This window comes from Danio aesculapii, chromosome 22 (assembly GCF_903798145.1).
Source record: "Danio aesculapii chromosome 22, fDanAes4.1, whole genome shotgun sequence".
NCBI lineage: Eukaryota > Metazoa > Chordata > Actinopteri > Cypriniformes > Danionidae > Danio > Danio aesculapii.
The window spans coordinates 619,544-635,989 of record NC_079456.1 but is presented as its reverse complement, the minus strand read 5'-3'; the positions used below and the strand labels follow the sequence as shown (position 1 = coordinate 635,989).

General features: G+C 42.4%; 1 protein-coding gene across 1 annotated transcript in view; it reads left to right on the top strand.

The window, feature by feature from the left end:
* dstyk (dual serine/threonine and tyrosine protein kinase) overlaps positions 1 to 16,446 on the top strand; it is a 31,267-nt gene that overhangs the window by 5,067 nt on the left and 9,754 nt on the right. The window contains exons 2-8 of the mRNA XM_056447584.1: positions 2,705 to 3,108; positions 5,773 to 6,231; positions 8,178 to 8,373; positions 10,316 to 10,554; positions 13,500 to 13,583; positions 13,666 to 13,842; positions 15,895 to 16,024. Coding sequence (XP_056303559.1) covers positions 2,705 to 3,108; positions 5,773 to 6,231; positions 8,178 to 8,373; positions 10,316 to 10,554; positions 13,500 to 13,583; positions 13,666 to 13,842; positions 15,895 to 16,024 — 1,689 coding nt within the window. The remainder of the gene's footprint in view (positions 1 to 2,704; positions 3,109 to 5,772; positions 6,232 to 8,177; positions 8,374 to 10,315; positions 10,555 to 13,499; positions 13,584 to 13,665; positions 13,843 to 15,894; positions 16,025 to 16,446) is intronic.

Genomic DNA, 16,446 nt, shown 5'->3' with positions numbered 1-16,446 from the left:
TGCGTGCGCGCGCTCTGGTTTCTCAGCGAGTGTGTTTTGAGAAGCAGAATCACACACACATTAATCTGCCTTCAGTCAGTGCGGTGGGTTCAGTCTCATGACCTCTGACCTCTGACTCTGATGACCTCTGACCTTCACCCTGACCCTGGACTGGGAGGAGTGTGTAGTGTTGTGTGTGTGTGTGTGTGTGTTGCGTCTGTCTCTGTGAATCTCCTTCTTCTGCAAGTCTCATCTTGTCCCGTGTGTGTGTGTGTTCAGGCTTGTTCGGCCAATCAGAGCAGTGTCTGAGGCTCCGCCCTCTTTCTCCTGCATGTAAACACAGATCCTGCATTTTCAGTAAACACACACACACACACACACACACACACACACACTGAACACTCACAGAAGATGCTCCTCTAAGAATAAGACACTGTAGTTTGATTGACAGCCCATCTGACCAATCACAGCGCTCATCACAGCTGACATCTTCCTAAACAAACAGCTCCTTTATTAGGTGTGTGTGTGTGTGTGTGTGTGTGTGTGTGTGTGTGTGTGTGTGTGTGTGTGTGTGTGTGTGTGTGTGTGTGTGTGTGTGTTGTATAACAGAGTGACTCAGCAGCCCTGGGATTATGAGCCCTTCCTAATAATAACAAGAACTGGAGTGTGTGTGTGTGTGTGTGTGTGTGCATGTGTGTGTGTTAGGAATGGCTCTGCCATCGTTTTGGATTTGGTACGATACCAGAATGTAATTCCTCAGTATCGATACGACAGGTGACGAATAACCCTCCTCAAATGATCAATCAACTGAAGACGTTATCTAAGAAACAGTAATAGTAGAGCGATGTGGTGATGTGGCCAAATAAATGACCAGCATCACTGTTCATATCAGTCCATATCCATAATATCAGGATAATGTCAAATCTTTAGATCTTCCATTGTGAAGGATTTTCAGCATGCTAATCGCTCTGTGCAGCTGATTTAACACACTTAGTGAAATGTTTCAGCTGTCTGACAATATAAATCACACGAACAGTCTTAATTCAGCATTTACTGGTCAACAGTCAGACGTCCCCTACAGGTTATTGGAGATCAATGTTCAACATCAGAAAACAAGTAAAGCAGGTCTGGAGCAAGTAAAAGGTGAGCTAATGCTAGAGTAACGCCGAACTCTGCTTTTAGTGGTGAATTTAGGGTGAAATATCCTGTAGTATTGTATTAGTGATGCTAATGATTACTTGATCGATCAATAACTCTTTAATCAATAGAGCTTATCGATGACTGATTAAGCATAGATGTTTATAGGTTTAGTTTGCGCTGTGCGATGCGTCCACGCGTTACATTATCAAGTGTGTGCGGGTTACTTTACCGTATGGAGTCACTCTCTTGACGTCGCGTATTGTGGGGTGTATAAACCCCTGTTATGCGCACATCTCTGCTATATCCACAGGTGTTTTGATCAGTTTAATCTGACAGACAGGCATGAATACGCTTATGTAGAGTCTTATAAATCACGCATCACGGCGGGACATGCGGAGAGCGTCTCCATTCACACAACGAGTTTCTTCTCTCATCCTTCAGAGCGAGTTGGTTCTCCTGAGGTAATCTAAGAGTACCGTCAGTGCTGTGAATAGACTGTCCTGGCTCATCCGAGCTGCTTAATTAAACGAACTGAAACCGTGGACACACAGATTTAGGTGCTAAAGCATATAATATAGCGCACTTGTTTTAGCGCGCTCCACCTCTGATGTTATTCGCTCTTCTTGTTTCTGTTGTAGATGACTGACCAACGTGGTGAGACTGTGTGGTGTCTTTTCGTTTGTTTTCTCGTACGCCACGGCTCGCTGAAATGACGACATGAGACTCTGCTGGGTAATTGATGCTTGTAGATGGTCCACGTTTACCAACACTTGTTTCTAGCATAGTTTCTCCCGACACTAGCGTCTTCGAACTGTCGTTATCGTTTTATCGACAAATGATATATCGTGATAATTATCGATATCAAATTATCGCCCAGCCTTTAGTAGAAATAAACGGTAATATGTGTGTTTCATATGTTTGTTTGGTAGAGTCGCACCAGCTGCCCATAAGTGTAAGATGTTAGACTGTGTGTGTGTGTTTTTGTGTGTGTGTGTGTGTGTCTCTCTGTCTGTCTGTGTTTGTTAGATGTTAGAGTGTGTGTGTGTGTCAGGCTCAGAGATGGTCATGAGACGCAGGCCTCAGGACACACCGCGGCCCAGCTCTTGTTTTTCTCCACTCTGATCATCTCTCTCTCACACACACACACACACACACACACACACACACACACACACACACACACACACACACACACACACAGCCCTTCATCCAGGAGATTTTTCACATGTTGGACATGTTTGTTCTTTATTGCCTGACACTCCAAACACACACACACACACACACACACACACACTAGCTAATTTTCCATCCAAAGAGGTGAATTGGGTTTAAAATCTATAATCTCTAATAAAACATCAGTGAAGATCACCAGTTCACACATGCACCTACACGCTCACATACACACTCACTCACTCACTTACACACTTGATCACAGACAGATACTTGCGCATACAGACGCACGCACACAGACACTCAGACAGATACTCGCATGCACACTGAGAACACTAAATCAGTGTAGTGCAGTGTTTGTAAATGGCTCCTCTCTCTCTCTCTCTCTCTCTGTGTGTGTGTGTGCGCGCCTCAGGTCAGCTCAGCTGCATCTCGTTCCCGCGTCAGGAAGAGGAGTATCTCCAGAATGTGGTCAGCAGCGCCCCCTACATCCTCATCCTGGGCCAGGACTGCAGCGCACGCTACCAGCTGCTCAACTGCCTGCTGGGCGAGAGGCTCCTCCCCCTGGGGCCGGAGGCAGGCGGGGCCTGCGGCGCGGAGGGCGGGGCTTGCAGGAGGCGGAAGCTGTGTTTCACCCACGGCCGCCAGACGCGCCTGAGTCTGGCTCTTCCGGGACAGTACGAGCTGGTGCATCAGCTGGCGGCCCACTGCGGCCGCTGGGACACCGTACCCCGCCAGGACCTGGAGATCCAGGAGTGCGAAGATCCTGCGCAGCGATTGGCCGAGCTGGAGATCACTCTCCATCATGCACTGCTACAGGTCGGTGTGTGTGTGTGCATATGTGTGTGTGACCCTGTTTCTGTGGGTCTGCTGCACTTCACATGACCACAGAGGGGGGAAAACACCACGGTGATGATGTGAGTTTCCATGGCGATGGGGAAACTGCTCTATAAATACTTGCTGGATTGCGTCACGGCTGGCCTCTGTTCTCCTCTTCATTGGCTGGTTTGTGTTTGAACTTTAACAGAACTCAGATCCTGAAATAATGCACATCACAAACACTGCTGTTAGATCAGGTCACACTCAGAGCGCAGTCACGAGACCCTCACTCCAATCACACTCAAAACACCTTCATCACTCCTTAAACCTTCCCACACAGAGAATACTATAGTAGCTCAGTAAATACTGGACTGTGTTTCAGCTATATTGTTGTTAGGTTATTGATCTGTTGAGGTGATTCTACAGTTGCTATGGAAACACAACAACTATAGTAACTGATCTGTTGTGGGGATTCTACAGTTGCTATGGAAACACAACAACTACAGTAACTGATCTGTTGAGGTGATTCTACAGTTGCTATGGAAACACAACAACTACAGTAACTGATCTGTTGAGGTGATTCTACAGTTGCTATGGAAACACAACAACTACAGTAACTGATCTGTTGAGGTGATTCTACAGTTGCTATGGAAACACAACAACTACAGTAACTGATCTGTTGTGGGGATTCTACAGTTGCTATGGTAACACAACAACTACAGTAACTGATCTGTTGTGGTGATTCTACAGTTGCTATGGAAACACAACAACTATAGTAACTGATCTGTTGAGGTGATTCTACAGTTGCTATGGAAACACAACAACTACAGTAACTGATCTGTTGAGGTGATTCTACAGTTGCTATGGAAACACAACAACTACAGTAACTGATCTGTTGAGGTGATTCTACAGTTGCTATGGAAACACAACAACTACAGTAACTGATCTGTTGAGGTGATTCTACAGTTGCTATGGAAACACAACAACTACAGTAACTGATCTGTTGAGGTGATTCTACAGTTGCTATGGAAACACAACAACTATAGTAACTGATCTGTTGTGGGGATTCTACAGTTGCTATGGAAACACAACAACTACAGTAACTGATCTGTTGAGGTGATTCTACAGTTGCTATGGAAACACAACAACTACAGTAACTGATCTGTTGAGGTGATTCTACAGTTGCTATGGAAACACAACAACTACAGTAACTGATCTGTTGAGGTGATTCTACAGTTGCTATGGAAACACAACAACTATAGTAACTGATCTGTTGTGGGGATTCTACAGTTGCTATGGAAACACAACAACTACAGTAACTGATCTGTTGTGGGGATTCTACATTTGCTATGGTAACAGCAACTATATGTATGTGTGTGTATGCTACAGTATTTATTATAGTTTATCAGTTCACTATAGTTAATACTACAGTATGCTGGAGAGGTGTTGGTTTAGATTTAGAAGAGTCAGAGTTTCGAAAGCAGTATCAGTTCAGATTTAGACTGGTTTCAGATCAGTTTTACATCAGTTCAGACTCAAACTGCTTCAGTTCAGTTCAGAAGAGTTGTTATTGGTTTATACTGGTTTGAGATCCGTTTGGATCAGTGTCAGTCTAGAGCAGACTCTTGTCAGATAAATTTTGGATCAGGGTTCGTTTAAATTTAGACGAGTCAGTTCAGTGTCAAACTGGTTTCTGATCAGGTTTGGATCAGTTTGCTCAGATTCAGATGACTCTGTTCAGATTTAGACTGGTTTCAGATCAGTTTAGAATAACACCGGACTCCACCAGTGTGTTTGTCAGCTTCTCTGCTGTGTTTTCAAGTGTGTGGTTTGTGTATCTGTGCTGTTGTTTGTTCAGAGATGTTTGCCGTCACACTTGTCTGCCAGAATCACGTCTGCTCTCAAATGAAGCGTCTGCTTCTGCTCACGTTAGCGCTAAGGTGTTAATTAGCGCAGCTGCTTGTGCGGCGGCTGGTGAAATGTGTGCGTCAGATTCCCAGCATTCCTGCCGGCGGCTGCTCAAGCGTTTGATGTGCCTGAATCAGGGCTTTGTTGATCCGCCATCTTGGCTCAGAGACTGAGGCTGTGGTGTGGGAGACGGCGCTGACTGACTCTATTGTGCTGCTGTTCTTTATTCGCTCTGCGGCTCTGGATTAATCATACAGGCGCACTTTGACCCTCCGTGTCTAATATTTCTTCAGCTGTTTCCCAGAGGAACTCCATCACTTCTGACACACACACACACACACACACACACACACACCAGACCCTTTTTTTGTATAACTGAGTGTAAAATATAATTTTAATCATAATAATAAGTGTATTTATATTTCTAATGATTAAGTTTGATGTTTGTCCATCAGGTGAATACATTGGTGACACTTTAAATCACAATATAAATAAACCATTGACTAGAACTATTAGCTCAATTAAATACTAGTTAGCTGTAATAGTTAGTGAGGTAGTAATTGGGTTTAGGTGTTGGGTAGTATTAGTGATGTAGATTAAGATCATCCGTTATAAGTGCTAATAAACAGTTGATATCTTAATAACCGGCAGGTAAACACTGTGAATTGTGGCTTAAATAGAAGCGTTACTGATGTTTCACCTGATGTCCAGAGGTCTGAAGTAAAGCCTCATGTCTCTTGTGTTTCGTGTGTTCAGGAGGTGAAGATCATGGTTCTCCCATGTCGTAATGTGCAGCCGCTGGAGGAGGCTCTGGAGGACTGTAAGCGCGGGATCCTTCCCATCATCCTCTACGCGGTGAGCAGGGAGAGTCTGAGTGCGCAGCAGCTGGAGGATCTGCAGACGCTGCGGGAGAGTCTGCCCTTCCCCGTCTGCTTCATCCGCGTGCCGGATGGTGGTGGTGGCGGCAGCGGCGGCGCTCTGTTCGCGCAGCTAGCGGCGCTGCAGCTGATTAGCGCCTCCGCGGGGAACTGCGCCTGTGGGGCTCCAGCAGCTCAGAGCGCCGGCCGCATGCAAAGTGTGCTGTGTGACAGTCTGGAGCGGCTGCAGCGAGTCCTGGTGCCGTTCGCCCGGCAAGTGCTGCAGAACCAGCAGGTGGAGGCGGCTACGGCCCTTAACACCATACACTGCCGCTGCCTCGACCTCTTCATCATACAGGTGACTAATGCTAATTTTACATGTCACACACAGTATGATGAGCAGTGAAGTGCTGGCACAACCACTCCAGACCTCAAAATAACAACAACAAGAACTGCACGATGTTAGAAAAAACGAACAATGCGCTTATTTTTATTCTGGCGTGTGTGTACATGTTTGTGTGTGCGTGTGTGTGTGTGCGCGTGCGTGCGTGCGTGTTTGTGTGCGCGCGCGCGCGCGCGCGCGCGCGCGTGTGTGTGTGTGTGTGTGTGTGTGTATACGTGTTTGTGTGTATTTGTGTATGTATGTATGTATGTGTGTGTGTGTGTGTGTGTGTGTATGTATATATTTATATTTATGTATATATATTACTAGTGGGCCGTTATTGGCTTTAACATGCTGCGTTAATGATAAACTGGGTATTAGATGCAGATGAGGCGTAAGGACTGGTGAGAGTGTTATGGAATTTACAAAAACTTCGCATTTGACGATGTGTGTGTGTGCGCGGTCCTTTACTAACAGCCGTGTGTGTGTGTGTGTGTGGATCTTGTCAGAAAATTTGGCAAAGTCCTACGTGACGATGTTTACTGATCGCTGTGTGTACTTCAGTAATCCACATGTCTTAATTCCGTTCTGTTTAGTTCAATTACGACTTTAATCAGATTAAGGTGATCAAAAATCGCTGTTTCGTTAGCGCCAATAGCCTAATAGTTAAGTGCGACGACATATAGCACTATAGTGCTCTCGGCGACCCGAGTTCGATTCAAGGTCCTTTGCCGACCCTTCCCCTCTCTCTGCTTGTTTGGAGCTTATATAGTTAGTACATGTAGTTACTAACAGTTAGTAAACACAAGCACATCTTACTGAACATTTATTTTCATCACCAATTATCACAGTAGATCAGTTTCTCCAGCAGTCTGTGATGCATTTTGGAAACAGGAGATAAACCCCTGGTCTAATGCGCCACCTGGCTTGAGAAACCGGTTCTCAAAGACTTATTATTTGAGTAGAATTGGCAGAATTCAAATGAGCCATTTTAATCTAGATTAATTCAGAGATTAATCTAGATTAAAAAAAGTATCTATGCCCACCTGTTATATATATATACATATAAAATTTATTTATTTATTTATTTTGTGGCAAGTGCTGGAAGTTAGAATATGCTTTGTTCATATAGAAAAGATTTATTGTATGTAATCACATGCATTCGTCAGTAATACTATAATACAGTACGTCTACTGGTAACGTAAATTTAAACACACCTTTTTTGACCAATAATTTGTCTTTGTTTACAGAAATAACCCTTATGCAATATCACACTATATTCCTCCTGCCGACTATTTTAATCATTATTAATCAAACAATAAAATGCATGTTCACAGTCACTCGCTGCTGTAGCTTTAATAAGAAACAAATCAAGTATTTTCTTACAGTGAAGATGCTTTAAGCTCAGTTTATTTCGTTTCTGTTTTTAGTCAATTGTATTTTTTCCCTTTCCATAACTGTGAACCTTTTGTTAGTTTGGTTTTGTTGTTTGTTTCGTTTTGCTTCAATTTTTCATTTGTGGATTTTTTTTTTATTGTTTTTTAGTTAACGAAAAATATTTTACGTAATTTTTTACGTAAAATTTACATGCTAAATTTTTGACCAATAGTTTATTTTGCTGAGATGTATAAGATATGGGTTTCCTCCGGGTGCTCCACTGTCCAAAGACATGCGGTACAGGTGAATTGGGTAAGCTAAATTATCCGTAGTGTATGAGTGTGAATGAGTGTGTGTGGATGATTCCCAGAGATGGGTTGTGGCTGTAAGGGCATCCACTGCATAAAATGTGCTGAATAAGTTGGCGGTTCATTCCGCTGTGGCGACCCCGGATTAATAGAAGGACTAAGCTGAAAAGAAAATGAATGAATGAATATAAGATATATATATATATATATATATATAAACCTTGTTTGTGTGTGTAGGCGTTCGACATGCAGAGGGATCTTCAGATCACACCGCGGCGTCTGGAGTACACGCGGGAGAAAGAGAGCGAGCTCTTCTGCTCTCTGATGGCCATCGCCAACCGCAAGCAGGAGGAGATGAAGGAGATGATCGTGGAGACGCTGAGCAGCATGAAGGAGCAGCTGCTGGAGGACGCGCAGAACCTGGACTTCACAGGTCAGAGGTCACACATGGGGTCAGGGGTCACGCACATTTGACCAAACACCCCATACTCGCTAATGACCATTGCTAGTGGTGTAACGATCACAAATCTCCAGGTTTGGCTGGGTTGTTTTTTTTACACTTCTGTACAGAGAGGTCACGTTTTGATATGACTAGCATAATAACAAGTGTTGAATACGTTACTCATTGTCAACAAGACCACAACTCCCATGATTCCACACTCTGAGTCATTAAAATATGCCTTTGTTTGTTGTGAACACACGCCTTCTAGTGGCCAACATTACACACTGTGCCCATAAACAGAAGGAGATATCATGAGCAGGGTGTTGGTGTTGAAATTTGGTGTGCGGGAACTTTAGCTGCGTCCCAAATGGCCCAGTATAAACTCTGAACTTCTGCACACTCAACAGTATAGTAGATGCATGTAGTGTCGTCTCAAAACGGAACACTAGTGTTTTTTACTAAGCGGAAATGCACACCGTTTCCCTGATGACGTTTGCCAAACTATCGAAATTAATGACCAAACTACCAAATAATACCTGCCATGAGTATAACCACATTCACCATCGGGAGGCGCTATAATCACTCTCATAGGGGAATTTTGCTTTCACAATCCAAATTAAATAAAGTTATCCCACATGTGCTGATAGCGCCACCGCTTCCGCTCTTATTATGCACTTACACTTGGCTGTGTTACACTAAAGTGCCACACTTAGCTATGAAGGCGTTAGCATAGCTCAAAAAACATGGCTGCCTTCAATTCAAATTAAGTTTTTTTTATTTATAGCGCTTTCCAAAGGGCTGCACGGGTAATCGGAAAAAGATGGCGATCTCGATTCGACCCCCCCCCCCCCCACACACACACACACACACACATGATCTTAATTCAGCATCTCTGCCATTCAGCCAGTTATATTTTAAAGTTCTGGCGAAGCATAAATGCGGTCGCAACATGGACGCCTCCCAATAGTGTTAAAAGTGTCACATACTGTGTTTATAAAGTATAATTCACCCAATAATCATTTTAGTTGATTTTGGAGAAGCTTTCAGTATGCCATTGCTCATTTACACAGTTTTTTTTATTAGAAAAGGGATTTGTGTGTTTTTAGGCGTTCTAAGAAAGACACAATCACCCAGAAATGTCCATTCTGTCTTAAATTACTGAGTTTCACACATGGAGATATTCTGAAGAATGCTGGAAAAACTGTATTTGTTAGTTCCCACTGTGGAAGTGGATCCTCTAGCATTGAGTAAATGGAGGAAATGTACATTTCTGGGTGAACTGACCCTTTAAACACTAGCAAAGTGTTTATTTGCACTGTGATTTATTTATTCAGCGTATTGTGGTTTTACATGAGTAAATGATGCTCTGAAACCTGCGAGAGCCTCGACAGATTTAACTATGCCTTTACTAGAGAGAGTGTGTGTGTGTGTGTGTGTGTGTGTGTGTGTGTGTGTGTGTGTGTGTGTGTGTGTGTGTGTGTGTGTGTGTGTCAGGGGAATCCCGCTAATGCTGCTGGTATTGTGTGTGCATTAGTGTTAATGGGCGTCACGTGTCGGTCTTGTTACTAGAGCAGCTGATAACAAGAAACAAAAGTGTGTGTGTGTGTGTGTGTGGATCTGGGACACACACACCGTATGTGAGACACAGCATGACTGCCATAGTTTGCTAATTGAAAGTTAGCAGTTGTTGTTATAAATAGTTTATTTGTAACACACATCAGATGTTTGATGTAGCACAAAAGCCTCCACATTCTTGATTATTAAAGCTGCACTGCTGAAAAACCCCAGTAATGCAGATAAATGCAGAGCGCAGAGACGCAACACCACTGCGCTTCTGAAAGAAGAGGAATATAGCTTTTAAACGAATAGAGAAGTTGATAGTGTTGGTTTGACTAGCTGTGTGTGTGTGTGTGTGTGTGTGTGTGTGTTGTAGATATCATCATGTCGTCTAACGGTGAGCCGGTGAGCTCTAAGGACATCAAGGTGTGCATCAGCCAGATTCAGGATCTGATCGTCAACAGGCTGAATCAGGCGGTGGCCAATAAACTGACCAACTCTGTGGATTACCTGCGGGAGAGCTTCGTGGGAACACTGGAGAGATGCCTCGGCAGCCTGGAGAAGTCCACACCGGAGTCCTGCGCACACAACGTCACGTCCAACCATCTCAAACAGGTAACACACACACACACAATGTTGCATACAACACCCCAAACACACATCACATACAACACCTCAGACATGCACAGCGTCACCATCTTGAATGGCTCTTGCAGTTATATCACATTTGAGATCGGCTCTTTGGTGCTACACACACAAATGACACATACAACTCCTCAAACACACATCATAGACACAACACATACAACACCTTAAACACACATCATAGACACAACACATACAACACCTCAAACACACATCATAGACACAACACATACAACACCTCAAACACACATCATAGACACAACACATACAACTCCTGAAGCGCATGCAGGCACACAACACCTGAAATATTCAGAGTCACAAACAACACCTCAAACATGTACAGATGTCACATAAAACACCTCAAATGGATGGAATAAATTCACTGTCATAAATATTTCCTGCGTAAATAAAATTCCCACATGCGTAATTTATAAAGTTGTAAAGGAAAACGAAGCGTATTGTAATTTTACGAGGCTACAATTTCAAAATCTGCGAATAGAACAGACACAGATACGACATTTTCTGTCTGTTTGTTTATGACTGATAAATGTACGATGGGTGTACTTTACACACACGAAATACAGTTTCTCCACAGACACAAAGTCCTGATTACGAGTACGAATCAAACAGCAACACTCCACTGTCAACATGAACTCACCGCTGTCACAGGCATTAATAAACAAGCGAGAGTCATCGATCACATCGGCGCACCTGCTGGACACTCGAGCTCACACACACCGCCTTATATAACACCCCAAAAGTGCACAACGTCACATACAAAACCCAAAAAATGCTCAGTATCACATACAGCACTTAAAACACACGTCACGTACAACATGTGAAACACGTCACATACAACACTTGAAACACATGACATACAACATACTCGTCACATACAACACCTCAAACATGTCACATACAACACCTGAAACACGTGTCACATACAACACACGTCACGTACAACACCTTAAACACGCGTCACATACAACACACGACACACACAACACCTGAAACACGCGTCATGTACACCAAAAAAAACGTCACATACAACATATACATCACATACACCAACTGAAACATATGACATACAACATACTCGTTACGTACAACACCTCAAACATGCCAAATACAACACGCGTCACGTACAACACCTGAAAAACGTCACATACAACATATACATCACATACACCAACTGAAACACATGACACAACATACTCGTCACGTACAACACCTGAAACATGTCAAATACAACATACTCGTCACGTAAAACACATGAAAAACGTCACATACATCACATACACCAACATATCACATACAACATACACGTCACATACAACACCTGAAACACATGACATACAACATACTCGACACGTACAACACCTCAAACATGTCAGCTACAATATACACATCACATGCTGTACCTGAAACACACGTCGTATACAACACCTCAGACATGTCATATACAACACCTCAAACACATCACATACAACATACACGTCACATGCAACACCTGAAACACGCGTCACATACAACACACGTCATGTACAACACCTGAAACGCGTCACGTACAACACGCGTCGTGTACAACACCTGAAACACACGGCACATACAACACCTGAAACACAACACATACAACATATACATCACATACACTAACTGAAACACATGACATACAACATACTCATCACGTACAACACCTCAAACATGCCAAATACAACATACACATCACATACAACACCTGAAACACACGTCATATACAACATCTCAAACGTCACATACAACGCCTGAAACACGTCACATACAACACCTCAAATACACGTCACGTACAACACCTCACACACCTTGTATAACACCTCAAACTTGTCAACTACAATATACACATCACATGCAGTACCTGAAACACGTCGTATACACCTCAAACATGTCACATACAACACATGAAACACATGACATACAACATACTCGTCACATACTACACCTCAAACATGTCACATACAACATACACGTCACATACAACACATGAAACGCATGACATACAACATAATCGTCACACTTCACCTCAAACATGACACTGAAACGTGTCGCATACAACATACACGTGACATACAACACCTGAAACACACGTCACATACAACACCTGAAACACACGTCACATACAACACCTGAAACACACGTCACATACAACACCTGAAACACTCGTCACATACAACACCTGAAACACACGTCACATACAACACCTGAAACACACGTCACATACAACACCTGAAACGTGTCGCATACAACATACACGTGACATACAACACCTGAAACACACGTCACATACAACACCTGAAACACTCGTCACATACAACACCTGAAACGTGTCGCATACAACACCTGAAACACACGTCACATACAACACCTGAAACACTCGTCACATACAACACCTGAAACACACGTCACATACAACACCTGAAACGTGTCGCATACAACACCTGAAACACACGTCACATACAACACCTGAAACACTCGTCACATACAACACCTGAAACGTGTCGCATACAACACCTGAAACACACGTCACATACAACACCTGAAACACACGTCACATACAACACCTGAAACGTGTCGCATACAACACCTGAAACACACGTCACATACAACACCTGAAACACTCGTCACATACAACACCTGAAACACACGTCACATACAACACCTGAAACACACGTCACATACAACACCTGAAACGCATGACATATACAACATATTCGTCACATACAACACCTGAAACATACGTCACATACAACACCTGAAACGTGTCGCATACAACATACACGTGACATACAACACCTCACACACACACACGTCACATGCAACACCTTAGACATGCACAACACCTCAAATAGACACACGTGCTGTATTTTGTGGTGCTGTAGATCCTGAATGCGGCGTATCACGTGGAGGTGACGTTCCACTCCGGCTCGTCTGTCACGCGTCTCTTCTGGGAGCAGATCAAACAGGTACGTTACCCACAATGTCCTGCTCCCCCGCACCTGGTTACCCATAATGCCCTGCTGCTGAAGGCTTGTTGTTGTTCCTTAGATCATCCACCGCATCTCGTGGGTCAATCCTCCATCCATCACGGCCGAGTGGAAGCGGAAGGTCGCGCAGGACGCCATCGAGAGCCTGAGCGCCGCCAAACTGGCCAAGAGCATCTGTTCCCAGTTCAGGACGAGGCTCAACAGCTCACACGAGGCCTTCGCCGCATCACTACGACAGGTCACACACTCACATCCAGAAATATTAATAAGCACTTTGGGTCGGTACAATAGCCTAGTGGTTAGCGCGCTGACATAGCACATAGCACTACGTCATAACACTGACGTAGCACTTCAGGGCGTCCCAAGTTCGAATCCCGGCTTGAGGACGTTTCCCGTCCCTACTCCCTACTCTCTCTCCCACTTCATTTCCTGTCTGAAATACTGCCCTATCCACTTAATAAAGGCCAAAAATAAATCTTAAAAAAAATAATAATAATAATAAAAAATAAAAGCATTCTGGTCGACTGTGTTGTTTTAAAGTGCATTATAAAATAAATTGAATTGATTTAATATTAATAATAGTAATTAGGGCTGGGTAATATGACAACAATCATATATCCTGATAACGATATACAGCTGAAGTCAGAAGTATTCGCTCTCCTGAATGTTTTTCCCCAGTTTCTGTTTAACAGAGCGAAGATTATTTTCAGCACATTTCTAAACATAATAGTTTTAATAACTCATGACTAATAACTAGGGCCAGACAGAATCTGCGGACATTTTCTGCTATTTCTGCGCAGAATTTTGGTAAAAATCTGTGGATTTATGTGGAATTATTTTGGGAGTATCATAACTAAAACCCTCAATATATGAACTAAAAAGTCAAACCTGTATTTAATGTTTACAATGCGAATCCTATTAGATCCACGTATTTGTGTCTCATATAATATCTCTACTAAACGACAGGAAATATGACTTTACAAACTATATTGTTAATAAATCATATAAATATTTTCATATTAGTCAATAATATTACTGAAATTAATTTAATAACTGAATAAATATAGATTTACACACATTTACACAAGTAAATAAACAGAATCAGTGATGGGCTAAACATCTGCTGAATTCTGCACGCTCAGATTCAGTGTGGGCCTACTAATAACTGATGTCTTTTCTCTTCACCATGATGACAGCACATAATATTAGACTAGATATTCTTCAAGACACTAGTATTCAGCTTAAAGTCACATTTAAAGGCTTCACTAGGGTAATTAGGGTAAAGTTAGGGTAATTAGGCAAGTCATTGTATAACAGTGGTTTGTTCTGGAGACAATCCAACACTAATATTGCTGAAGGGGGCTAATAATATTGAGCTTAAAATGGCTTTAAAACTATTAAAAACTGCTTTTATTCTAGCCCAAATAAAACAAATAAGACTTTCTCCAGAAGAACAAATATTAGAGGAAATACTGAGAGAAATTCCTCAATCTGTTAATTATAAATAAAATAATTAATAAATAATTCTGACCGCAACTGTATATCGCGATCCAGTACCATTCCTGATCAATTAATAGCTCATAATAATTAACCGTGTATTTATTATTTTACTTTAATATAAATATATTCTGAAATGTATTCATTTATATGTGGTCGTATTTCTCACTTTATTCAGAAGTTCAGGGTAGAGTTGGGCTGATAGATGATGCCATCGTCCATCCCTCATGACTCGCAAACTTCAAGATGCTGAGCCGGCATCACGGTCCATCGCCCCGCCCCACATTTCTATTGATATATAACTTATTTACATGTCATCTTAATAGCAATAATAGTCTTTTCATGAGCTGTGTTAAATTTTACATATAGCTGCCGCTTGCACAGCATCGTGAGGATTAAATGAAGGATTATGCAGTACCTCTCACGTTTAATATGTGTAGATTCAGTGGCAAACGCTGTTACCTGTAAACCCCGTCCCACTGACTTTACAGTGAACGCTTTAGATATTTTCACAGCGGACTTGAAGCCACTGGAAGTCTTTTATCCACTCTTGGAAAAGAGTAAATGGTGGATTACTTGAGATGTGCCATAGTTAGTAACTTAATAATAATAATAATAATAATGTCTTAATAAAAAAGTTAATTTTTTTAACATATTTAAATTTATTGTTCATCATTATTTATATTTATATATGTTTTTTTAAAAGATGAAATAGTTTGTGCAGTTTTAAATTATTAATAGTAATATGTGTATTTAGTTAATTTATGAAAAAATATTTGTTGTCTGTGTGTAGCTGGAGGAGGGCCACACGGGGCGTCTGGAGCGAACCGAAGATCTGTGGTTGCGAGTTCGAAAAGATCACGCGCCGAGACTCGCACGACTGTCACTGGAGAGCCGATCGCTGAGAGACATTCTGCTACACGGTGTGTGTGTGTGTGCGTGTGTGCGTGCGTGTGTGCGTGCGTGTGTGCGTGCGTGCGTGCGTGCGTGCGTGCGTGCGTGCGTGCGTGCGTGCGTGCGTGCGTGCGTGTGTGTCATGATTCTGCCAGTTTCAGATTTTGTTGTTCGCATTATTTACTGAAGCTTTAATCACAATATAGGGTATAAACGCAACTTAAAAAGTTCCTTTAGCAGGTATAATAATCAAAAACCCTCAGTGTATTGCTTTATAGTGTATACATGTTCAGAGGAAACGAATGCTTCAAACTAATTACATGAAATACACGTCATTAATCAAACACAGACATCAGCTATAAACTGTATAAGTGCAGGATTATTGTTTATATATAATAACTTTATCTGATATAAGCTATTAGGTACATGTTAAAGTGACTAGTAACTAAAA